Source organism: Pollicipes pollicipes, unplaced genomic scaffold, assembly GCF_011947565.3.
Source record: "Pollicipes pollicipes isolate AB1234 unplaced genomic scaffold, Ppol_2.1 Scaffold_5724;HRSCAF=6776_pilon_pilon_pilon, whole genome shotgun sequence".
NCBI classification, from domain to species: Eukaryota; Metazoa; Arthropoda; class Thecostraca; order Pollicipedomorpha; family Pollicipedidae; genus Pollicipes; species Pollicipes pollicipes.
Window position 1 is genome coordinate 2957966 of NW_023596746.1, and position 24156 is coordinate 2982121.

At 55.6% G+C, this 24156-nt stretch overlaps 1 protein-coding gene across 2 annotated transcripts in view; it reads left to right on the plus strand.

Moving 5' to 3' along the window:
• Naprt (nicotinate phosphoribosyltransferase) overlaps positions 1–24156 on the plus strand; it is a 92657-nt gene that overhangs the window by 66566 nt on the left and 1935 nt on the right. The window contains exons 2-11 of one of the 2 annotated variants that reach the window (XM_037225564.1): positions 6917–7043; positions 9077–9160; positions 10481–10608; positions 11294–11412; positions 12556–12749; positions 13564–13704; positions 14326–14450; positions 14849–14992; positions 22710–22852; positions 23798–23926. In XM_037225564.1, coding sequence (XP_037081459.1) covers positions 6917–7043; positions 9077–9160; positions 10481–10608; positions 11294–11412; positions 12556–12749; positions 13564–13704; positions 14326–14450; positions 14849–14992; positions 22710–22852; positions 23798–23926 — 1334 coding nt within the window. The remainder of the gene's footprint in view (positions 1–6916; positions 7044–9076; positions 9161–10480; positions 10609–11293; positions 11413–12555; positions 12750–13563; positions 13705–14325; positions 14451–14848; positions 14993–22709; positions 22853–23797; positions 23927–24156) is intronic. The other variant, XM_037225565.1, reaches the window with a different exon arrangement.

Consider the following 24156-nt stretch of genomic DNA (forward strand, 5'->3'; position numbering starts at 1 on the left):
AAACTGCTCCAAACCACAAGCTTTCACTTTAAGTTAACAACTTCCTCGATGCGTCATCGTGTGATTGCATCATGGAATGTCTTTATAGCGTCAGTCACTGCCAAATTGGCCGTGTCACTATTGCCACTATAGCGGATGAAGTGACTCACATGTATTTCAACTCGTCAAAAGTTGTCTTACTTATCGGTGCGCGGTTTGCTGAATGCAAATGTTCTATGTGCTTTGTTTTGCCTTTTTTCTTGGTGCTCTTCCATATATGTCCGTGATTTTAAATTGTTTACGAGCATAGACATACTCGGGTATGGCTGTTATTTTTAAAGTTATTCGATTCTCAGCATTATTTCCGTCATAGCATATACCGCCGTCCATTTCCTCATATGGTATAACACAAAACGTGATTTGTGTTCGAAGCTTACATGAAACGCGTCACATTGATCGAGGTTCAACTGAAGTCTGTTGATGTCAGGAATGTTCCCAACGCGCACCAGGCACAAATAATTCGATGATATTTTGTGTTAGCCTTGAGCACTACATGGCCAAAGAGGTCCGCATTTGTATGACGCATTTATGGTGTCAATAATGCCTGTGTGATCTTGAAATGGTCCCACGAAACACTCTGCACACATTTGCGGGCGTCTAGCTCAGAAACCAGCAGATTTTATGTCTTAAAAAAGGGCGGGCTTTGTGCGCTGCGCTTCTGTGCAAGTGCACTAAAGTAACATTCACAATAAATATCTCAACTTAAAGCCCATACAAATGCGGAACACTCTGACGCTGAATCCACCGTGTTAGTTGTTATGTTCCTGTTAATAGATAAGTTGGTTCCACCCTTTTTTGTTAAACAGCTCAGCTGCTTTTGGCCATCAGTGAAGTGAAGGTCAGTGAAGGTGGCATTTGAGTGTTCGATGTTGCCTACACATTTTCTGAGTGGTGGTTGAGGGCTTGTTGTGATGTATGTACATATGTATAGACGTTTGAAGCACCTCACAACGTGAAATGGTTGAAGACGCCGTGATCAAGGCTGCTGCTTTGCTGGCTTTGGCGTGGGTGTTGCGTTCTATGGTGGGTGCTGCGTTTTTACATTAAGCATGCATCTTGGCACCATTAAGAGGGCGTTTTTTCCACTTGCAAAGTTAAATACTATCTCCGAAGTAAAAGTAAGTCATATAAGTATGGCATGCTTGAATTTGGACAAGCATATTTAGATAACATAAACGTTCCCGTGCTGACCTGTCCGCTACAGAAGTATGTTATATGGTGTGTTTTCGCTTTTCTGTTTTCGCTGATTTAAACAGCCAATAGCCTGGAAATGCGAAACATTGTCAGGTGTGACTTTCTAACCGTGGTACATTTTTAATGAATGGTAACGGCCTCTGATCCCGAATCTGGCTGTTGGTTTTATGTCGTGCCTTATATATGCAATGATTAACCCATCCGTGGCGGGGTGGGTTCAAATCGCTAGGCGCTCGCTATTTGCCCTTCACAGCTATGTCACGCGGCCGTAGGTAGCGGTCGCGCCGGAGTTCAGGTTACGCCAGAGGGCGGAACGGACCGTATCGAACATTGCGTCACGTTGGACATTCGCCGCCAAATTCGGGCGTTGCCCTGCAATTGTGCGATCGGCTAGTATCCATCCGTTCAAAAGGGTGAGATGATGTGTTTTGGATATTAACGATCAGTGGTAACAATAAAAATTGGGAATAACCTACGTCAGAGTAGGCCCTCAAATTAAGCTATTCCTCCATCAGTTTGATTAGGAGCTGTCTAACAAATTTCGGTGTCTTGCACGGTCTTTGAGTTTCAACTCCCCTCAGTATTAGTTGACACCGGAAAAGACTTCACTGAAGCTGGATCACTAATACACCATCGCGTTAATTTCGTAATCGTCCGGTTTGTTTGTGCTGTTTGTGTATTGACTGGTTCGCTTAGCACTGTTGGGTTCGATTCGCAGTATTTCCTGTAATTTCTACTATGATGATGAAGGTATTCGACTTGTTTTTGGCCTTTGGCTTGTACCTCACACGACTATGGTGGGTGGGCTTTTGCGGCCCGTTTTCGTTTGGAGAGTCCTCAGTTCGATCGCCCGGTAGCCGTTTCTAAACGCACCTTCACCTTTCCTTGCCTATATACGGTGAGATGTTATTCCATGCATGACTAACATTGCTACGACAGTAGGTAGGTCCCCGGCCGGCGGTCACCAGTGACGCGACGTCGGCCCATTACGGCCCTCCGTGCCTGTCTCTTCTCCCGCTCGCTCCGAGTGTTAACCTTTGTCTGAAAGCGGCCCGTGTAGCATCACTAGTGGAGGCCCACCGGCCAGTGTAGATGGGCTGGCTGTAGGCTCCACACGAACACTGGGCTGTGTTTAGTGGATGATTTTGCCCGCAGTTGATTGGAGCTCGGGATATGGTGTGACGGTTATGCGCGATTGCTTTTGGTCCAAAGCTCACGCCTACCAGATTTTCTGCATCAGCGCCGAACATACCACGGTAGTTGTTACATTCTAATTTGGACCTAGTTTCGTTTCCGTCATTTACTCTGGAGTGGATGGATCTCTCTGTGCCTCCCACATTGCTGTCATCGGCCGCCCCGTTTGAGACTGATGAGCTTTCTTTGGCTATGTTGTTTCAAGCGATTTGTTTCTTGTCAGTCAGGATATATTAAGGGTCGCGTCCTGGCACCTACATCCGTTGCCTGTTGGATTTGGATGTGACATCTTTCATCCACATCACAGTGACTGTGAACGTCATTGGACCCCTTTGGTCGCATAATCATTCGTTGTCATTCAAAGCTTTCTGTTTGACAAGGCATGCTAGGGTTCCATTTTGTATTTTTACACTATTGCAAACGTACAGTTCCACCGAGTTTTAATATGCTCTTAATAGATATCACTCCAGTTGATTTTGGCGGCTCAAGCACTTGCACTTAGACCTCGGAAAAAATGCCAGTGCTGGGTGACCAAATACCTCAGTCACTCACGTTCATCATAAATACATGTACACGGCATGTGAAGACGTCTAGTGTGGCTTTTTGGTGTTGTTTTTAGCCGTGATAACCGCCATATCCACCGCTGGAGCGGCCGCCATGGCCTCCACGGGATCCGCCGCCGTATCCACTGCTGGAACCACTTCCGTAGCCTCCACGGGAACCGCCTCCATATCCACCGGTGGAACCACCTCCATACCCGCCGCTAGAGCCACCCCCGTAGCCTCCTCGGGAGCCACCTCCATACCCACCGCTGGAACCACCTCCGTAGCCCCCACGGGAGCCGCCATATCCACCGCTGGAACCACCTCCGTAGCCTCCACGGGAGCCCCCATATCCACCGCTGGAAGCACCTCCGTAGCCTCCACGGGAGCCCCCATATCCACCGCTGGAACCACCTCCGTAGCCGCCGCGGGAGCCGCCTCCGTATCCACCGCTGGAACCACCTCCGTAGCCTCCACGGGAGCCGCCTCCGTATCCACCGGTGGAACCACCTCCATACCCACCTCTGGAACCACCTCCATAGCCTCCACGGGATCCGCCTCCAAATCCGCCGCTAGAGCTACCTCCGTAGCCTCCACGGGAAGCACCTCCGTAGCCACCGCTGGAGCTTCCTCCATATCCGCCGCTAGAACCGCCTCCGTAGCCTCCACGGTTGCCGCCTCCATGGCTACTGCTGGAGACGAAGCTGACAGATCGACCACCATGGCCGCTTGAGAATCCCTTACCACCCCCGCCGCCTCCGTGGTCAGCAGAGGTGAAGGCCACCAGGGCCGCGGCGCACATCACAACACGCTGGAACAGGGAGTCGGCAATTAGTGACACGTCGCAAGGTGACACATGACACCCGAGATTGAATGTGAACAGGTGATCTGCATCTCTACCGTGGGTTTTCGCGGCAGCTGTATGAATGACCTTGTCACCATACGTTCCGATTAATGTAAACCTATGATGCTGCACCATAAATCGCGTTAACTTTCGTCTCTGCGGTCTGGCTAAAGTTTTTCCCGCTCTCGTTGGCTTCATGACCAAAATCCTGAGAGAATGTGTTCTCTCTTCAGCTGGTCTTAGCCACGCTAGGCCCGTTCTACTGACCAGGATCGCCATGGTTGTTGTCGGTGTCACAGTCCCCGTCGACTGTGCTTCGTTGCAGTTTGCGGCTGCTTTTATAGCGGTGGGCCGACGGGTTTTCTGCGCACTCTCTGTGTTCCAGGGTCAAGTGTGCGGCGCCGGCCGACGGCATTGGCCGCCATGCTTATCTGGTATCACATGATGCGCTGGGATTGTGCCGGGTTTTGGGTGATGACGGTCCTCTAGTCGCCCGGTAGAGTGCAGAGGAAATGCAATTGGGGACTGTCTTAAATAAGTTATGGAGTGCATTTGCGGGGAGCATTACGTACATGGATAGGACAGTACTAATAGGGTTATCCCTCGCGGAATAACCAGGAGAATGGAAGGGGTTACGTGGGTTGATATTTCGGCTACATGCATTCATAGAACCATCAATCCATCATCGCTACATGTACGTCACCAATGTACACCACTCCATTCTCCTGGTCATTCTACGTGGAATAAGGCTACAGGTCCTGGCTTATCAAGGGGCTATCCTTACGAAGACGTGATTTGCACGGTTGTAGTCAATTCGAGATGATGGACACCGTGCGTTACGTTTCCGATTTTTTATCGAAATGAATTGAACAACGTGCTTTGCACATATTAGATAACTAAGACATTCAATATACATGTCTTGAAAAGTAGTATTATTGCATAACGGTCTTGAGGCGTTTTCACGATGGATTACGGTGCGAAACTTTCCAGAACGTTTTCATTTCTTATTGTTTATAGAACTTTTCTGTTGATTTTGGGCCAGACATGTCTTACACGTATTTAAAAACGTGATTTAGACGCATGTCTTGAAACCTTTGCGGTTGACTGGCTGTAGGCAAGATCATGATTTTATGGGCAGGATAATGCCAGGTAGTTTTCTTCCGAAGCTTTCCGAAGCTTTTAAAAGCATTTAGTGGCATGAGGGACGCAGATTTGACAAAACAAACTCATATATTCTTGCCGTGCCTCTTGTTACGTGTGCGGTACCGGAGACCTTACACGCCTAAACATGATACACGATGATCATTGAATGGGATAGTCTACAAAGCTCGTCTTACTCCATGCAACGCCGATGTAAACAATAATATAAGCGCGCGGCCAGCCTCCAGCAACCTGGGCCTGTCCACCCAGCCGATTGTCCGGCCTGGTATTCTCTTATAACTGAGGTGAACTGGTGACATGGAGTGAATGAAAAACGTATATGAACAGAGTGGTTTGATAAAAAAAACGTATTCTCAGCTGTAAGCACCCGGGTTAGTTGTTGTATGCCAGTGAAGTGGCAGGAACTTGTATGAAAACAGTTATTTTTTCCGGACTGTTTACTATACACTAACAGTTTACGGAAATAAGTTGAAAACAGTTCTAGAAACTTTTCAGCGCCTCAATCGATCGTGGAAACGACAGTTCAGAAACTTTTGAGTCCGCATGAAATTAGAATCGTTGAATGGTCGAAATCAGCAGAGTAGCGACAGCCGTTTTGTCGTAGTGGTGTAAAACATTCCATAATATTAATGGACGTGCCCAGCACTATTTTTTTTTACAGAACTGTTGCTTTACAGTTGTACCTGATTCCTCAAAACAACATGAAAGTTAAGGAAAGCGCTGATAGATTCTTCGAAGGAGCTCCTCGGTCTCCATAAAATCATATATGGCTTATCTTTCCTTTTTCTATAAATTTGGCGGAACCATTGCAGTGCTAAAGCAAAACAAACAAAAAAACACACACATTATTGCCTGGCGAGGACGCATGGCGTGTAGTTTGTTTTTGTTGACGCTAAAGAGCCTCTTCTGATTAGCTTGATTAACATATAGCTCTGACAATTTACGTTTGAGTGATGTGAACGTCGGAACAAATCGCGATTTCTTCGACGATACGCGCCGGCAGGTTACTGCCTTGTGCAGAAAGCCGATATTTGGCGAAAAGGATTTTTAGTGTCCTGACCCCTGCCATAAAAACAAACATTTACAGTATACACTGACGGCTGGGTTGCCAAAGCCGGGTGAGTGGGATACAAGACGACGATCCGTCGATATGAATCGTCTTTCGTCTAAGCGCCGCCATCATTTTATATTTTCTGACATGACAGCTGTGTATTCACCATGTAACCGATTCTAAGTGCATAGTAAATGTCATAGACAGGTGCGCAGTCGGGCTGCGTGGTGACGGAGGGACAGGCACCGGCTGGCTTGCTGCGAAGTCAGCTGGCACAGTCGCAGGCAATATGGGAGGAATTGCCTCCCCGCTTTTACCTCTACGGCATTTGGTAAAGCAAAAAATCCACTAGTAATAAAGCATGAAAGTCGGGAAACAACTGCATAGCAACAATGAAATGTGCAGGGCTTTGCTGCAGGCTTCAGTCTGAGAGTTGTTTTGCCGCAGCACACAGTTAGAATCGTCTAACGAGGCTGCTGGTGCTACATGATGGTGCGGAATTAAGACAACTTCGATTTCGTCACAGGTGAACGCGCACAGTTCTCATCGATCCACATATGTCCGAAAGTAGTGCATGTAACAGCCATTGGCGACCAGACAAGGTACGCCGCAACCACTTACAGTGACACAAGTCTCATGGGACTTTGCTGGGAATTTCATCGAGTGTGCCATGGACACCACAAGTTGTCGCCAATGGTCTCGGCACGAGTGAGGGTATCTGGAGAAATGGTGTCGGTGTTCTGGCGCCAGCTGACCCCGCCCCATGAGCGCCGCACCACAGGGCGTCGCTACCGGGGCGTCTGCTGCGTCGTGACCTGGACCAGTGCCATGGGTCAGGTCACGTCGGGTCGGATCGGGCCGACCCGTGACTGTGTGCCGCTGTCTCCACAGACATCGCGTACCTACAGTCGGTGCTGCCCGACAGCGTGGAGCCCGAGTTCTTCGACTTCTTGCGCCAGCTGACCGCCGAGGACGTGGTAGTGCACGCGCTCGACGAGGGCGAAGTGGCCTTTCCCAGGTGAGGCTCCCACTGCGTTTAGCAAGGATGAGGCGATGCTCCGCAGGTGAGGCTCCCAGGCTTGTACGCGATGGTGCGGTGGTGCTCCGTGGGTGAGGTTCCTAGGTCTGTTGGCAACGGTGAGATGGTGCCCCGCAGGTGAGGCTTCGAGGCCTGTTAGAGATGGTGAGGTGGTGCCCCGCAAATGAGGGCTCCCAACGCTAGTGACGAAGGCGGGTTGGTGTTTCCAGGTGAGGGCTCTCAGCACTATCGCAGCTGGCAGTTCGCCACCCATGTTCCTCCCCGACAAAGCCATGTTGGCCTGTTGCGCGCACGAGTGCAGTGCCGGAGAGGTCGCGTAGCCTCGCCGCGTGTCGTCGCACAGGCGCTGGGGTCTGGGGGCGGTCAGGCGGCCATGCCCCGCCCACCGCAGCGCCGCGCCGCGCCGCGCAATGCCCGGGCGTTACTGCGGCACGTTGGCGATCTGGTGCCCACTGCACGGGAAGGCCAGGCCGCGTGACTGGCCTCATTGGGTTCGTGAGGGCAGCGCGGCCCCCGGCCAGCTGTTGCGCGACCCTGTCGGCTGACCACTTTTTGTCTTGGGGGTCGACTGCATGCGCGATGACGTTCTCTGTTCAGTTGCCATGCAACGGCCGTTGCACAACGCGATGCTCTGGGCTTCAAGTCATGCGACGCGGGCCTGTCCACCGTCTGTCTTTTTTGGAGCGCTGCGACACTAATGGAGTGGCATATGCCATGTGACATCATCTGTCGGCGTGCGACTCATATTTCAGTGTTGACCGATCTGGAATAGTGTACCGCGGCTCATGACGTCATGTGGTGTACCGCCAACGACTGACACCACGTTGTACATGTCGACCGACTGGCGTCAGTCTATTTACCGCTCCTTACTGAGGTCACGCCGTGCAGCTCCCCATACGGACGTCGCGTCACGTACCCTGGCTCACTGACATCCCACCACGCGCTCTGCAGACTGACACCACACCAGGTGCCTCCACTGGTTGATGCCACGCACACTGCAATGCCATGGGGCTGCCAATGACTGACATGCCGCCGTCAGGGTGCCGTAGAGCGCCTCATCAGACGTGTCGTCACCCCCGGCCGGGCCGGTAACTGACGTGACGTGACGCTGCCCCCCCCCCTCAGGGTGCCATAGGGCGCCTCATCCGACGTGTCGTCACCCCCGGCCGGTAACATGTGACGTGACGCCGCCCCCGTCAGGGTGCCAAGTGCGCCTCATCAGACGTATCGTCACCCCCGGCCGGTAACTGACGTGACGTGACGCCGCCCCCCGTCAGGGTGCCAGGGCGCCTCATCAGACCTGTCGTCACCCCCGGCCGATAACTGACGTGTGTGACGCCGCCCCCCGTCAGGTGCCATAGGGCGCCTCAACAGACCTGTCGTCACCCCCGGCCGATAACTGACGTGACGTGACGCCGCCCCCCGTCAGGGTGCCATAGGGCGCCTCATCGACGTGTCGTCACCCCCGGCCGGTAACTGACGTGTCGTGACGCCGCCCCCCGTCAGGGTGCCATAGGGCGCCTCAACAGACGTGTCGTCACCCCGGCCGATAACTGACGTGTCGTGACGCCGCCCCCCGTCAGGGTGCCATAGGGCGCCTCATCCGACGTGTCGTCACCCCCCCGGTAACTGACGTGACGTGACGCCGCCCCCCGTCAGGGTGCCATAGGGCGCCTCATCCGACGTGTCGTCCCCCCCCCCCCCCCCCCCCGGCCGGTAACTGACGTGACGTGACGCCGCCCCCCGTCAGGGTGCCATAGGGCGCCTCATCCGACCTGTCGTCACCCCCGGCCGGTAACTGACGTGTCGTCGCCCCCGGCCGGTAACTGACGTGACGTGACGCCGCCCCCCGTCAGGGTGCCGTAGGGCGCCTCATCAGACCTGTCGTCACCCCCGGCCGGTAACTGACGTGACGTGACGCCGCCCCCCGTCAGGGTGCCATAGGGCGCCTCATCCGACGTGTCGTCACCCCCGGCCGGTAACTGACGTGACGTGACGCCGCCCCCCGTCAGGGTGCCGCTGCTGGTGGTGGAGGGGCCGCTGATCGTCTGCCAGCTGCTGGAAACGACCCTGCTGACGCTGGTCAACTTCGCCAGGTGAGCGGCCGCCTCGGCCGGCTGACCTCTCGGAGGTGTGGACGCACGGCGACGGCGGCGGCCGCAGCGGTGCCGCCACCGACTGCTGGCAGCGTTGGTGTGCTGAGCAGGCTTGTGTACAGGTCTGTGGCTGAGCAGTGGAGCCGACGTTATCAGATATTGTAATGTGACCAGGGCGGCGAAGATTCTGCCTGGCGCCGCCGTGTGGTCGGGTTTGTGCCCAGTTGAACGGCATCGAAGTCGCTTGGTGCTGAGATGGGCTGGGTCTGCGCAGGCGTGAAGGGTTGAGTCAGCATAGCCCCGGTCGGTCCATCCGAGACGGGCACCGGCGGGCTGAAAACGTGACCTGACCGGCTGCAACTGACGCCTCAGGGACGGCACAGGCGTCGGGGGAAGGGTGCCCTTAACGACCATCACTGGCGGTGGCCTGCCGTACAATGATGACCGACTGACCTGGATGGGCCGGCCCGTGCCGGTCACGGTCACGCGCGACCGTGCCAGGCGCTCGCCTCAGCCTGTCTAATCGATGCTGGGCGCCGGCTCTGCCCTGTCGGCATCCGGCGCCGCGTTTGCGTGTCTGGGATGCGGCGGCGGCGCTGCCCACCGCCGCCAGGGATGCCCCGCCGACCTTGTTTGTTCCGAAGTCGGAAGCGGTAGGCACTGGCACGCGAACGGCTTGAGGCTCTTCGATTACGCTGACTGACAAGGTCGCGTCCGTTCTGGATGATGGATGATCGACGGGGGGACCGACTATGAGCCACAGATGCACGACAGCGATGGCCGCCCTAGTCGCTGCTGTGATGAGCCTGCAGTGCCGAGTCTTTCACTGTAATCGTGCGGGCCGTGCGACGTGTGCATATTGCAGTGACCCTGCCCCGCAGCCGGCGTGCGAGTCAGCGCGCTGCTGGCTCGCACGCCGGCCGGCTTACCGTCTGGTGGCCCTGTAGGGGCCGGCATGCTGTCTGGTCGGCTCTGTGGGCCGGTATACCGTCTGGTGGCTCTGGGGGCCGGCATACTGTCTGGTGGCTCTGTGGGCCGGTATCCCTGTGGGCCGCACACTGTCTAGTCGGCTCTGTAGGCCGGTATGCTGTCTGGTCGGCTCTGTGGGCCGGCATACCGTCTGGTGGCTTTGTAGGCCGGCATACTGTCTGGTGGCTTCATGGGCCGGCATACCGTCTGGTGGCTCCGTGGGCCGCATATTGTCTAGTCGACTCTGTAGGCCGGCACTCTGTCTGGTCGGCTCCGTGTGCCAGCATACCGTCTGGTGCCTCCGTGCGCCGGTACACCATCTGACCGAGCGCTGCCGTGTGCCACCGGCAGTCTGATGGCGACCAACGCCGCCCGCTACCGCATGGCGGCCGGGCTGGAGATCCGCCTGCTCGAGTTCGGCCTGCGGCGCTCGCAGGGGCCCGACGGCGGCCTGTCCGCCTCCAAGTACGCCTACATGGGTGAGCGCTGCGTGGACACGACCGCTGGGCTGCGCGCGCGGGCCGCCGGGGCCGAGGGCAGCGGGCGTCGCTCAGTAGCACCTGGAGCGCTAGGCGTCCGAGTGGCATGACTTATTTCAGGGAAGGGAAGGCAGGCGCTGCATGCAGGGCTGCTGACTTTGAATACGCAGTGTGTACAGCGCGTACTTTAGGCGTGCGCTTTGTAATGAGGTCTTGCTAGAGTTATGATCTAAGTTACATAGATAATCGCCCACTCTCTGCCGAGTCTGACCTCCCGCTCTCATCTCGAGTCTGACGTCCCGGAGTCTGACCACCCTCTCTCCGCCGAGTCTGACCTCCCGCCCTCCCCCGAGTCCGACCACACGCTTTCCGCAAAGTCTGACCACTCTCTCCGCCGAATCTGACCTCCCGCCCTCCCCCGTGTCCGATCACCCTCTCTCCGCCGAGTCTGGCCACCCTCTCCGCCGAATCTGACCTCCCGCGCTCCGCCGAGTCTGACCACGCGCCCTCCCCAAGTCTGACCTCCCGCCCTCCCCTGCTCCGACCTGGCCTCCCCCGAGTCTGACTGCCCGCTCTCCGCCGAGTCTGACCACCCGCTGTCCCCCAAGTTTGACCTCCCGCCCTCTCTCGAGTGTGACCTCCAGCTCTCCCCCGAGTCTGACCACCCGCTCTTCGCCCTCGGCAGGCGGCTTCGACGGCACGAGCAACGTGCTCGCCGGCAAGCTCTTCAACATCCCTGTGAATGGGACGCACGCGCACGCCTACGTGACTTCGTTCTCGGAGCTGGATGAGCTGCAGAACAAGGTGTGGGCGAGGGTGCCGGGCCGCGGCTTGGGCCCCGGGCCGGGTCAGCCCACTGGTGCCGTGGCTTGTGCCACTGGCGTTGACGGCGATCGTTGGCTGCCACTGCTGGCTTATGCGGTGTGCGGCGCAATCAAGCGCCGCCCATCGCAGATGAGCCCCACCGTGTCATCGGGTCAAAGTGTATGCGCTGCTGGTGGTATAAGCCGGCAGCGCAGTAATTGCCTCAGAGCATGAGTTGGTCAGTGCTTCGCTGCATGGGCCTCTGTGCGGCGCAATGAGAGGGTTTTATTAGAGTATGCAAAGTATTGGAGTGACGTGCCTCCGCATCGACTTTCTACGCCAGTGACGTCACACAGGCCGTGCGTGCCAGAAAGATGGACCCAAAAGATGGACGTGCGCGTGTGCTGTGGTCAACCGTTGTGCGCGCATGTAACGTGCCGAAAAAATCCCCACATTGACATGTTGTAATCGGTCTTTAAACGCCACGGAATTTGAAATGCGGCGGCATTCGTGTGCTCGTGTGGTTTTCCCCTAGTGTGTTCTGTGAACTTCATGTCGTAGAGTAAAAGTGCATATGTATGCATGCTGCATTTCTGGTGTATTGAAACTAATCAGTAATGTTCAGAGGTAGCAGTCATGTTTTGTGAACATTTTACCAGTCGGCTCTGATGGTGGGGTGGCCGTTCATGGTTTGTTTCCGGATGCAGTAAAACAAAAACATCAAAAAACAAAAAACGGACGTTGACTTTGTGCTTATTGTGTTGTGCCGACTTGGAACATCATCATAGGCTCTGTATCAACAGATGGCATGTATCGTCTCAGAGCACTTATTATTAGCAATGCGGCCTAACTTGTTGAGTTATTAACAAGCTACGAACGCGTAATGTCTTCAGCTTAACATGTTTCACTTGATTTTTAATTTTTGGCACTACCCAAATGTTATCACTTCTTCCGCAGCGTTTTACGTGCAGTAAAAAAAACACCTTAAGCAGAGCTTGATAGTATGCAATTGCCCATGTTTGGTTTTAATGCTCAGCTTATTTTCTGCGAATGGCTAGGGTCAAATCTCTCCATGGTAAGACAGCAGCAGATCGTTGATGCTGTTTTGTGATGATGCACCGGATGTTTTGTCTGTGTTGACAGTGCCTGGTCCCCAACGGGGGCGGGGAGCCAGTGGATATTCTGGCACTGGCTCTCGCCTGGCGGGAGAAGCTGGCACTTCTGTTTATGGTTCTTCCGGAAGAGGCCTCTACTGGCGAGCTGGCTGCGTTCCTTAGCTTCGCCATGGCCTATCCGAATGGATTCTTGGCCCTTATTGACACGTATGAGGTTTACAGGTTCGCTCGCTTTTTATATGTTCTTTTTGTTCGTAGTTAGATCTGGTGAGTCTCAAACACTCCGGCAAATGGCGGGAATGTGTGAAGATTGCTTCACACTGTACTCTGTCTGCTATAAAGGAATTAAATTCAAAGTATCTGATACAGTGATCACGCTGATTTTAATCTGCTCAATGTGGAATTTTTGCGTAATAATATAGCTCATGTTGTGAGGTGCTGAGTTAATCAGAACAGTTGTTGAGTTTGGTGGATATTGCTATCTTGCTCTTGTAAATGAATATAAACTGATAACATGTACATACCGGCGAAGTGCCGCTGTATCCGTGTCGGTAACCTTGCTGCCTGCCGACGCTGGCCACCAGATCGATCATTGTTTCGCACCAAAAGTGCCTTGCTCACCGGCGCCCGATGTCCCGTTTCCAGTAGCCGTTATCACACCGCTAGCTGCAGCACATCTGTAGCGCTAGTGTAGGGCCAGAACGTTTAGCCAGCCGTTCTCTCGACACCAAACGAGCCCGGCAGCGTCGGCCGACTCGAAACTCAGCCACTCGGGCGCGGCGCATGCACTAAAACCACCCGGGGTCGTTTGTACGGGCCGGAGCGCACGGGTGTCGGCGTCGGAGGTGGGCGCGTGCGCATGTCTGGTGTTGCCGTTCCGGTGTGGCGGTGGAGGACCCCGCTCGCGGCCGCGTTTCGGGTGTCACACAGCAGACCGGAGGGTCGTCTGAGCGGCGCCGCCGTCGGCGGGTGCGCTGTGACCGGCCCCCAGGCGGCCCGCCGTGACCGACCCGCCGCCGTCCCGGCGCCGCCGCAGGTCGGGACTGCTGAACTTCTGCGCCGTGGCGCTGGCGCTGCACGAGCTGAACTACCGGGCGCTGGGCGTGCGCATCGACAGCGGCGACCTGGCCTATCTGTCGCGCACCGCCCGCGACATGTTCGAGAAGATCAGCAGGGAGTGAGTGCCGACGCGCCGGGTCGTCCTCTGGCGCGGATGGGAGAGTGCACGCCGTGGCCGCGCGGCGGCACGCACGATAGATGGCGTGCTGGCTCCGCTCGCAGCTCTGAGCACACGCAGGGAGTCGCGATGCGGGTCACAAGTGTGAAGTGTGCCTAGCCCCGTGATATTGGCGGATTCTGGCGCGTCGCTGTGGCCGTGTCGCGGACTGGAACAGCTGACGGCGCCGTGCTGGGGCGGGTGACTGGTTCAATGCAGCCAAACGGGATAAGTCATAGACAACGAGTCATCAGTGCGGATCAGGGGGGACCGTGCCACGTTCGGTCGCTGCGCGCGGCCCAGCCCGGCCGCCGCTTAGCGGCCGGGCTGGGCCGTGCCTTGTGTCTGTGTGTGTCTGTGTGGCCGTCCGTAAATATTACACCAGCGGTATATGCGACGTGATAAGGTTGCAAGTACACTACGTTGACATGGCATGTGCACGACATGCTATGTTGACGTATCTTGACACCTAGTGACATGTGCGAAACGCCGGGCCAAGCGTGAACCGTAACGTCGCCTCGGAATGACGGCTGTCTAGCAGCCAGCAGCAAGCAAGTCTGATCGCCCGCTGCCCGCTGCCAGGTACGACATTCCATGGTTCGCCACGCTGACGATCGTCGCCTCCAACGACATCAACGAGGAGACCATCATATCGCTGAACGAGCAGGAACACAGCATCAACTGCTTCGGCATCGGCACCCACCTGGGTGAGTCACGGGCGGGGCTGCATGTAGCGCCGGCCATTGTCGGCTCAGTGATTACCGCGCGACGCTGTGTGTCTGTCCATGCGCTGCGGCCTCGCATTGACATGTCCTGCCACGGACGACGCTTTGGCGCCAAGTTAAACCGTTACTGGTTCCATCGGTGTGCATCGTGGCATTGCTAATGCCCTCTGATGGTCCGTTTTAGATCCATCGACTGCTCTGTGATAAATTTCGCAGGTAGTTAGCTCTGAGGACACATAAAAGTAGACGTATCACTAGGTCACTGACCTGCATGAGGGATGCGGGACTGCGGCTGGGGAGCTCCATCTGCAGCTGGCCGCCGAGCCGTAATCGGCCTTGTCGGGCCAGTGACGGATCAGACTGACGCCGTCCGCCGCCAGTGACTTGTCAACGCCAGCCGGCCCTGGGCTGCGTCTACAAGCTGGTGGAGATCAACGGCAAGCCACGCATGAAGCTCAGCCAGGAGGTGGAGAAGGTCACCATTCCGGGCCGCTCGGCCTGCTACCGGCTCTTCGGCAAGGACGGTACGTAACCAGAGAGCGTACTCCGGGCTCTGACCGTTGTTGCCTGCTCGTCAGGGACGGTACGTATCCAGACAGCGTGCTCTGTTCTTCGGCCGTTGTTTCCTGCTCGTCAGGGACGGTACGCATCCAGACAGCGTGCTCTGTTCTTCGGCCGTTGTTGCCTGCTCGTCAGGGACGTTACGTATCCCCAGAACTCGACCCACCTCTGTCGTGCGGGGCGGTGTCTGTTCAGTGGCGCTGTGGTGCTAACTCTGCTGTGACTCTCCTGTCCGACAAGGACTATGCATAGGATGTGGATGTGCGACCGACAGGTTGCGCTGGAGGTAGCCCGATGCTAACGGCATCGACTATGTGCCTTTCCGTTGGCATCGGTGGGTTGAAGAGTTGCGTGTTTCCGTTCCATATGTGGCCACCACGGCGTGGATGCGGACCTGATGTGAGCTGCTTCCGGACTATGAACGGGCTTCCATCCGCGTAGTATTGTGTGTTTTGCCTGCTTTGTAGTTCTGCTGAAACATGTGCATCGATGCTTAGCGTTATGAATCAGGCATAACTGACTTTGTATGATAGAATGACAACTGGCGGAAGACGCCAACAGGATTAACCAACCAACCGCATTCATCATCACTTCCGCTTCGTCGTGCGCGAAGCCCCAATTTGGTATGTTTGTACAAGCTTTGTATTACGGAGTCATGTTTCAACTCGCTTTTGCCTCGATTCAAAACGCTTCAGGTTCCACGCGTAAACACGCGTAAATGTCGGGTCAGTCGTCAGCTAGCTGGCTAACGTTGCTGTCGACAATGACATGGAGCTCTCGGGGCCAGTTTCGGTCGTTAATGGGTTGATAAAGGAAGGCGTCCTTTACCACTCCCTGATATCAGTCACCGGAGATTCCAGCCCAGTTTATGCTATCATACTGAGCGGTCGTCATCTGAGCGTACTTATAAACAAAGTCTAAGTAGACATTACGGGTCGGCTTGTGGGAATTCAGAATATAAACAGCCATAATCTGCGTTCACGCGAGGAAAAAGCGTCATCTAAAATGTTGCATTTATTTCAATCTACCCATCTCTAGCCCCCAATAAGGCACGTAGAACTGAACTTCGGTGTTGCCTCAAATCAATAAACGACGAGCACACCCCAAAAATTCAAAAAGATCAGACGTGAAAAGGAGAAAACGCCAACATCCACGGCATGGGCATCACAGTTGGGCGTAAACAGCCACATGAGACTAGCTAGTGCAGGTGCATGCAGTCACGACCGCGCGTGCGCATCCGTATAACGACTTTGAGCGTCACAAGCCCGCGGACACCGCAGGAGCTGTCCATACTGCTATGAGTCGTGCCCGCCGCCGAAGAAGAACTGACACTCGAGCGGCCCGTCGCCGGCCAGGTCCGTGCAGTGGAGCGCGTTACGCACTTTATCGCGGCCGAAGCGGGCGCGCAGCGAGCCGGGCCGCAGCAGGGCTGCCACGGCCGGGTCGCGCGGCCCCGTCAGCCGCCGGAACTCCTCCAGCGCGTCGGCGCCATGGCAGGGCCAGCTGAGCGCGAGCGCCACGGCCGGGCCGGCGGCCAGCTCGGCCGCCAGCGCCGGGAACTCGGCCACGGCGCCGCGGTACGGCTCCAGGAAGGTGCGCGCCTCGCCCGCCGTCAGGTGGACCAGTTCGAGTCCCGTGACGCGCAGGTCGTCGTCGGCCGACTGCACGGCCGCCAGCAGCTGGCCCAGCAGGCCGTCGCGCACGATGTGCGGCTTAATGACGGCGCACGTGCACGACTCGCTCAGCTCGGCCGACGTGCGTGGCCGCTCGCCTTCGGCAGGAAAGAAGAGCGCCACCTCGCGGTCGGCCGCTTCGGCGCCGTCCGAGCCGTGCACGGCGTTGTTGGTCTTGTCGGTGCCGAAGTGCGCGCGCAGCGACTCGGGTGCGTCGCGGCGCGCGGCCTCCGAGTCTGTGGGCCCGATCATCTGGCGCCAGCGCGCCACTGCGTCCCGACCCAGCAGCTCCAGACCCACCACTGGCCCTGACGTGATGTAGCCGACCAGGTCGGCGAAGAAGGATCGGCTGGCGTGCTCCTGGTAGAACGTCTCCGCCTCGCTCTTGGTGAGCTGCACCATTCGCGCCTTGATGACGCGCAGGCCGTGCAGCGTCACGGCGTGCAAGATGTTGCCCAGGTTGCGGACGCCGTCCGGCTTGACCATGGCGAAGGTGTGCTGCGTGCGCTCGCTGAGCAGGCGCCGCGTCATCTCGTTGCCATAGTCTGCAATCTGCACCTGACGGCCGAACACGTTGATGCGGTTGCCCACCCAGAAGTCGTCGGCCGTTACGTCGTCGACGAACGAGCGGCGCAGGAACATGCGCTGCAGCTTCGGCTCAAACAGCTCCACCGAGTTGTCGTCTACGAAGTAGGAGAGCACGAAGTGGCGCATGAGGGAGGCGCGCTCGTCCAGCCAGCGCGCAGAGAACACCAGCCGATCGTCCATCGGGCCGGACATGGCGGCGGCGCCCGCGTCGTCCCCCCTGCAGGGCGAGTGCGCCGTTAAAGAGTGTGCCGCCTGGAAACCGGGCACGCGCTGGGAGCAGACAGCGGTATTTCTTGTGTGACCGTACCGTTAGTTCCTGCCTGTTGAGGTGGCAAGCTTGGTATGAACGGGCGAGTACGCGGTAGGCAGCTCAAGATCGCTGCCTACACTGCATCGAAGCATCGCGGTCGCATTGGTCGATGAAATGAAGTAAAACTGGCAGTGTGTGCAGCGAAGAAGTGTGCTTTCGGAAGACATTTAAATAAGCCGGCTGAGAAACAAGGGTGCGGGCAAAACATGACATACAAGCATTTTAGATGCAGGGGTTTTCCTGCCGCAATAGCGGTATCAAGGCCTGCGCGGCGGTAGCCCAAGGCCCGATGCGGAGCCTGCCACTCAAGCCGCCGGCGCGTGGGTAGTTGGATGACGTCCGACAGGGAGCCGACGGCGGGCGTCACTTACGGCGGTGACGCGGCGGCCTGGCGGCCCCACCGATGCAGCGCAACAAGCAGCGAGAGGCACAACGCTAGCGGGGGCCCGGCCACCACCCGCATGGTGCGCCTGGAGTCTAGCTGGCTGCGGACACACAACCGTCTGCTCAGGGGACTGGGCGCGGCGCTCCACGACTGGGCCGGCAGCGGGCCGGGTGAAGATGCTGGTAGTGACATGCATGCAGGGCAGATGGCCAGTGGATGTACTTTTCCTATAGGCTACAAGAGCATGTAAAAGTTACCAGTTAAGATGTTTAACACCATGTTGTGTATGTGAGCAGTGGCAGTCACAGTGGCACTTGTCCCAAAGGGGGAGCATGATTATCAGGCACTGTGGGTCCAATGTGGATGGTACAGGAGATATTAAGTCATGTTTGGGTGAGTACATGAAGTGATAAATCATCATACATGATAAGCTATGACAGAACAAGGATGGCTGGACAGGTATACCAATTACCATGTGACTTCTTATGGATGCAACATCTTGTAATTATTAGCAACTAAACTGCTTCTATTAAAAAATGTTTTGGGTTCACACTCCCTTTGATAGCAACCCTGCCAGCTCTCTAGCTTAGAGAACAAGTTTGAGCAATTCTATTCATGTTGATATGCCTTGCCATATAAATCTGTCTGTTTTAATGTTGCAGCAAATGTGATCCACATGCAACTATCACACTTGGTAATGCAGAGCTCTACCTGTCTTACGTCATGTTGTCACATAGATCTTAGCAAATCTGATATTATTAAATATAATTTGGCTGTGTTCCGAGTGTGCCAGAATTGTCAACAGAATATGGTAATGGGCTCATCATATAATCACAAAAGTCTAGGTGATACCAAGTAGTTTGGCTTTGCACTGCACTGACTCACCAGAATGGAACTGTGAGACAACTCACACACAGACAATAGTGTCATGCTGCGCTAGGTTTACAGAGGATAGTGCATTATGGTGCAGTGTGATTGTGGGCATGTCACATGCATTTAAGGTATAATGCCAACACCAGCTGGGTGACCCTGCCATTTCAGACAAGTCCAACAATGCATCCATCTGGGACTTGTTACTCAGTGCTGCTGGATTCTTAGTTCCAGATGTTCCTCAAGACTGCCTTGTAGCAAACCATTTTGCAAACAGCATCCAGGGATACTATCCCAACACTAATGATGTGAACATGTTATTACAAGGAAAAGTGCTGTATTGACTGTTAAACCCCACCCCTGAAATTATATAAAAAGAAGCAGGAAAGTTTGTGGCCAGTGTGACATTTTTGTACATCAGTACCAATGTAAATAGTGACTGAAAGCAGGTGTGCATGTGCAATCTGCAGATTGCTGTAGGCTGTACCACGGTCTGAATACATTCGCAGATCACAAGGCGGCTTAAACTCTTTCCGCGAAATGGAATTTGTTTTACCTTGTATATAGTCAGAACAAACCAAGAGGGAAGCTACGCCCGCAGATATTTTGGCACCTAGCGCAGCAACCAACCACTCGCGCAGCGCGAGGTATCAACAGCCGGGCTGGTATGTTTTTGTTTTAGTGATGGGGTCCCGGCGAACGGTAATATAGCGTCGACGAACCTAGCGGTTGTTATGGGAATGAATGCAGAACACGCATTCTCATAGAAATGAATCCTTGTGCGTCTTCTCAAGTCAACAATATTTTGATATGGGACCAGCACTTACGCTTAAGACGTGTTTAAAACAATGTCATTAAAAAGTGATGCTCAAAACTGTTAAGCGAACTACTGGGTGGGTATGGAAACGATGCGTAACAATTTCGGCGCAGTTCGTTCATATATTTGGAGACGGCTGCTAATTTAAAACCCACCTTGCGCTGGGTTTCTTTACGAAGCTCCTAACGGGGCTAAGGAAGTTACGTATTCTGCATGGCATGATCGTGTTTGCATACCGAGAGTATGCAAGGTGCGTGACCAGAAGAACTTACTGACGATCGTTTGATCGGAGATTGGCCTAAATCGTTACCAATCCTTCAGTATTCGGTGCGGCCTTAGTCGTTAACCTGCACCCGCTCACAGTCGCCGGTCCAGGGTGGGTGCAGAGGGCCTATGCTTATTCGTTGTAACCCCCTCCCCCCACATCTGCGCATCGTGGGGGGGGGGGGGAAGCACAGTGCGTACCGCGTAGGTTCATGGGGCGCGTTCAGTTTGACAGAAATTGGTGGATCTACCGCTGGGAGGCCAAGTATTTCGGAGAACACGTAACAAAATGACTTCAAGCTGGCTGCTAAATGCGACCGAAGTCAGGCCCGAGAATACGATTTCAGTGACTAGCTAAAGTTAACTGACGTGGGACGAAATCAGCATGAAGTTGCACTTTGTAGGTCGCTGATCCCGCAGTGAATGGTTAAAAATAAAAGCAGTGACTTATGCTCTACACGAATGTTGAAACGTAATGGCGCAAACGGCACCGCATGACATGAATGTTGGAGGTATGGTAGTGGTGGCGGAACGTGGCGAAACCAGTGAAATTTGGAGGCTTGATGGCATATACTCTTGTGACAGAAAATAGGGACTACTGTCTGGAACATGTAAAATAAGTTGCATCGTGAACGCGGAAAAGAGCAAATGTAGTGCTGCATGCATCAAGTATCACGAATGAGTACGAAGATTTCCAAGTCGTGGGCTGCATTTTTTGAGTATTACAAATGAGTGGGGTAATTGTTAACAGTCGAAATCAGCATTGTGGTTTCGGTGATGCATAAGAAATATGGGCTTCACAGGTTGAACAGCCTAGTAAAATTAAATATGCCGCACCATCGGCACGCAAAATTGTCTTGCATTCGAACGTTAACATTTATTGGAAGACTGTTCACATTGTCATCTTCGGCAAAACTACTAATACTTACCGTCACCTCGCATATCTGGGACGTTGGCATCTGCGGGTGTTTGTACCTGTCTTGCTCGTACGTCCGTGCCCAAACAAAGATTGCCGGGTGCGCGCACCGTTTTGATAGTCATTGGCAGAGGGACACCAGTGTGGCTCACCAGGTCCATGTTCCAAACGAGGCGGGGGACATGATTCGGTATTGGGTCTTTTACTGACATGGGCCTATCCGTTGTCTCACCGGAGATCGTTTCATTGTAATTTATCATAGATCATTTCATTGTCAGAGGGCCCAGACCAAACGCCAAGGGCCCGTGACATTCGTGGTCCCGTCCCTGGCCCTGTTCAGGAAATGTGCCCCTGGAGAATTCGTTGCCAGCACAGTATCTCTTGTTAGGCGCTGTGAGCCCCAGATAAGCAAACAGATCCATTCATCGTTGCGGGAACCCCGACTAATGCGGCAGACTTTCATTGACATCGCAGGTCCGGCATTGGCTGTGCTTGAGACAGATGCGCCCGCGGCCCTGACCGACACCGAACTGACGATATTGGTGGTGGATAGTGGTATTGGTGGATATATGCTCGGTATTGGTAGTCTCTGCCTGACATAGAGGTCCTCGCTCTCCCAGCCCCCCCCCCCCCCCCTCCCATCGGCGTAAGAGGTCCTCTGACCTTGGTTATCGGCCCGATGGGCCGCTTTGGCTCTGAGGAAATTGAGGGTGGGGGGGGGGGGGGCGTATGTGCCCAGTGTTCCCCCGGAATTTAACCATGATGTGGCCCCTTACAATTTGGCTTCTCTTGAAAAGAAAAGTTTTGAGACCATTTGTAGTGCCGTCTGCTATTTGGTGTCAGGGTGTGCGTTACGGGGCGCCAGCGAAGGCTTTGGTTCCCATTCACCGACGGGGTCGGTCCAGAATTTTGCCAGGGTGGAGACATAGATGTTGTGGCGCCCTTGGAACATTGATTACCTGAAAATGGAGGTTCTGGTGCCCTTCGCAGTGCCCCTGGAATGTGGTGCCTCTTGAAAATAAGGATCATGGGGCTTGAAATGGATGTTTTGGGTACCACTTCGCCGAATGAGTAGATCCAAGATTTGGTCAGAGTGTGAGGCAGAGATTGGGGTAGCCGTGGAGTTTGGTTTGCCTGAAAAGAAAGGTTTGGGGTCCGTTAAGTGCCTGCCTTAGATTTGGTGCCCCTTAAAGTTAAAGGTTATGGTTCCACGCCATAAAGGTTTTGTTGCCCAGCCACCGAATGAGTTAAGCGGGGGTTTCGTCGAGGGCAGGCAAGGACATTGCGGTGCCTTGAAATTTGGTGCCTCTCAAAAATGAAAGGTTTTTAGGCGCTCTGTCGTGTCCCTGGAATTTGAAACAGCTGGCGAATGAAGGTCATGTGGTTTCGCGATGAAGATTTCGGTGTCTTTCACCATGATATTGGGTGCCGTGAAGGGGCACCTACATGTCATGGTGAACGGGCACCAAAGGTGTTTTGTCTCTGAGGGGGGCGCGAGTGAGGATTGTCTTCACCTAGGTATGCGAAGGCAGGTCTTGACAATCTATGCCCCAAACTCATGGTGTTTATTGTCAGCAGACGTTCATCGCTCGTTGTACCATATTGCCATGCTAAGAACCTGGTTCTTCCCGCACGCGGGAAGAACGCGCGCATGTCGTGCTGAGCCCCCGGCTGACGGCAGTGACACCGCCGTGTCGGCAGCTCGGGCGCCGCCCCTGCCGACGCATGTCGAGCTGAGCCCCCGGCTGACGGCAGTGACACTTGCCGCCGTGTCGGCAGCTCGGGCGCCGCCCCTGCCGGCGCATGTCGTGCTGAGCCCCCGGCTGACGGCAGTGACACTTGCCGCCGTGTCGGCAGACTCGGCGCTGATTGACCTGATGACGAGGTACGACGAGCCGGCACCGGACGCCACCGGCGTCCAGAAGACCCTCTGCCGCCACCCCTTCCAGGAGAAGATGCGCACCTACGTCAGCCCCTCCAAGGTGGTCAACCTGCACCGGGTGAGTGGGTGGTTCATCCGGTTCATCAAGAGTCCCTGTGCCGGTCGCACGAGGGTGGCCGCGTCCGTCGCCGCACTTAAACACAGCCGGTGGAGTCACGACCATGATGTTCACTGCTGACGGACTCTGTCAGTTCACCCACACAGTACAGCTATACTGTCTCCGATGTCGCCAACGGTTAGCCCAGAGGCCAGCATATGTCCGTCCGCGCCGGCTGAAGAGGTCACACAGCCGGCGCAAGTTGGGCGGCCTGGCCGGACGTACACTGCTGTTTTGATCGGAGTGGCCGCCCCGGTCTGTATCAGCCGGCACAAGTCGGGCGTGCTGGCCTGACGTACAGTGCTGTTTTGATCGGAGTGGCCGCCCCAGTCTGTATCAGCCGGCACAAGTCGGGCGCCCTGGCCGGACGTACAGTGCTGTTTTGATCGGAGTGGCGGGCCCGGTCTGTATCAGCCGGCACAAGTCGGGCGTCCTGGCCGGACGTGCAGTGCTGTTTTGATCGGAGTGGCCGCCCCAGTCTGTATCAGCCGGCACAAGTCGGGCGGCCTGGCTGGACGTACAGTGCTGTTTTGATCGGAGTGGCCGGCCCAGTCTGTATCAGCCGGCACAAGTCGGGCGTCCTGGCCGGACGTACAGCGCTGTTTTGATCGGAGTGGCGGGCCCCAGTCCCCGCTGACGGCGATAGTTGGGTCAATGGACCGAGCCGGACTGGGGCCGAGGGCGCCGGGCTGCAACGACGCCCGCGCACCGACCTCGACCGGTTACCGCGCGCTTGCCGGGGACTGCCGAACGGCTGGCCGACGCTCGCGCTGTGGCGCCGGCCGGCCGGGGCCGCCCCGTCCCGAGCAAGGCACGTCCGTCACTGACCGCACGTGTGATACCACGTGGCACAGGGCGGCACGTGTCGGGCTGGCCTGTGACGGGCGGTTGTGCTGTGGTTGGCAGACTTACTGGAAGGACAACAAGGTGCAGCTGCCGCTGCCGACGCTCTTCGAGGTTCGGCAGCGCGTGCAGCAGTCGCTGAGATGTCTGCGCAAGGACATCAAACGCAACCTGAACCCGACGCCGTACAAGGTGGGTGGACGGCGGACGGCCCGGTGGGCGGCGGGCGATGTCACGGTCGGCCTCCGCCCGGGCCGGCCGATCGTCACCCTTCCCGTGACGTTTGGCTGCAGCTGGTGACAGCTGTGTTTGACCCCGATCGCCGGCTGGCAATGTGGCTTGTCGACTCGTGTAGCCGCTCAGGTGAACAGGTCCAGCTGTTCACTTTGGGTTGTGATGCTGTGTACGGTGCACGCCGTGTG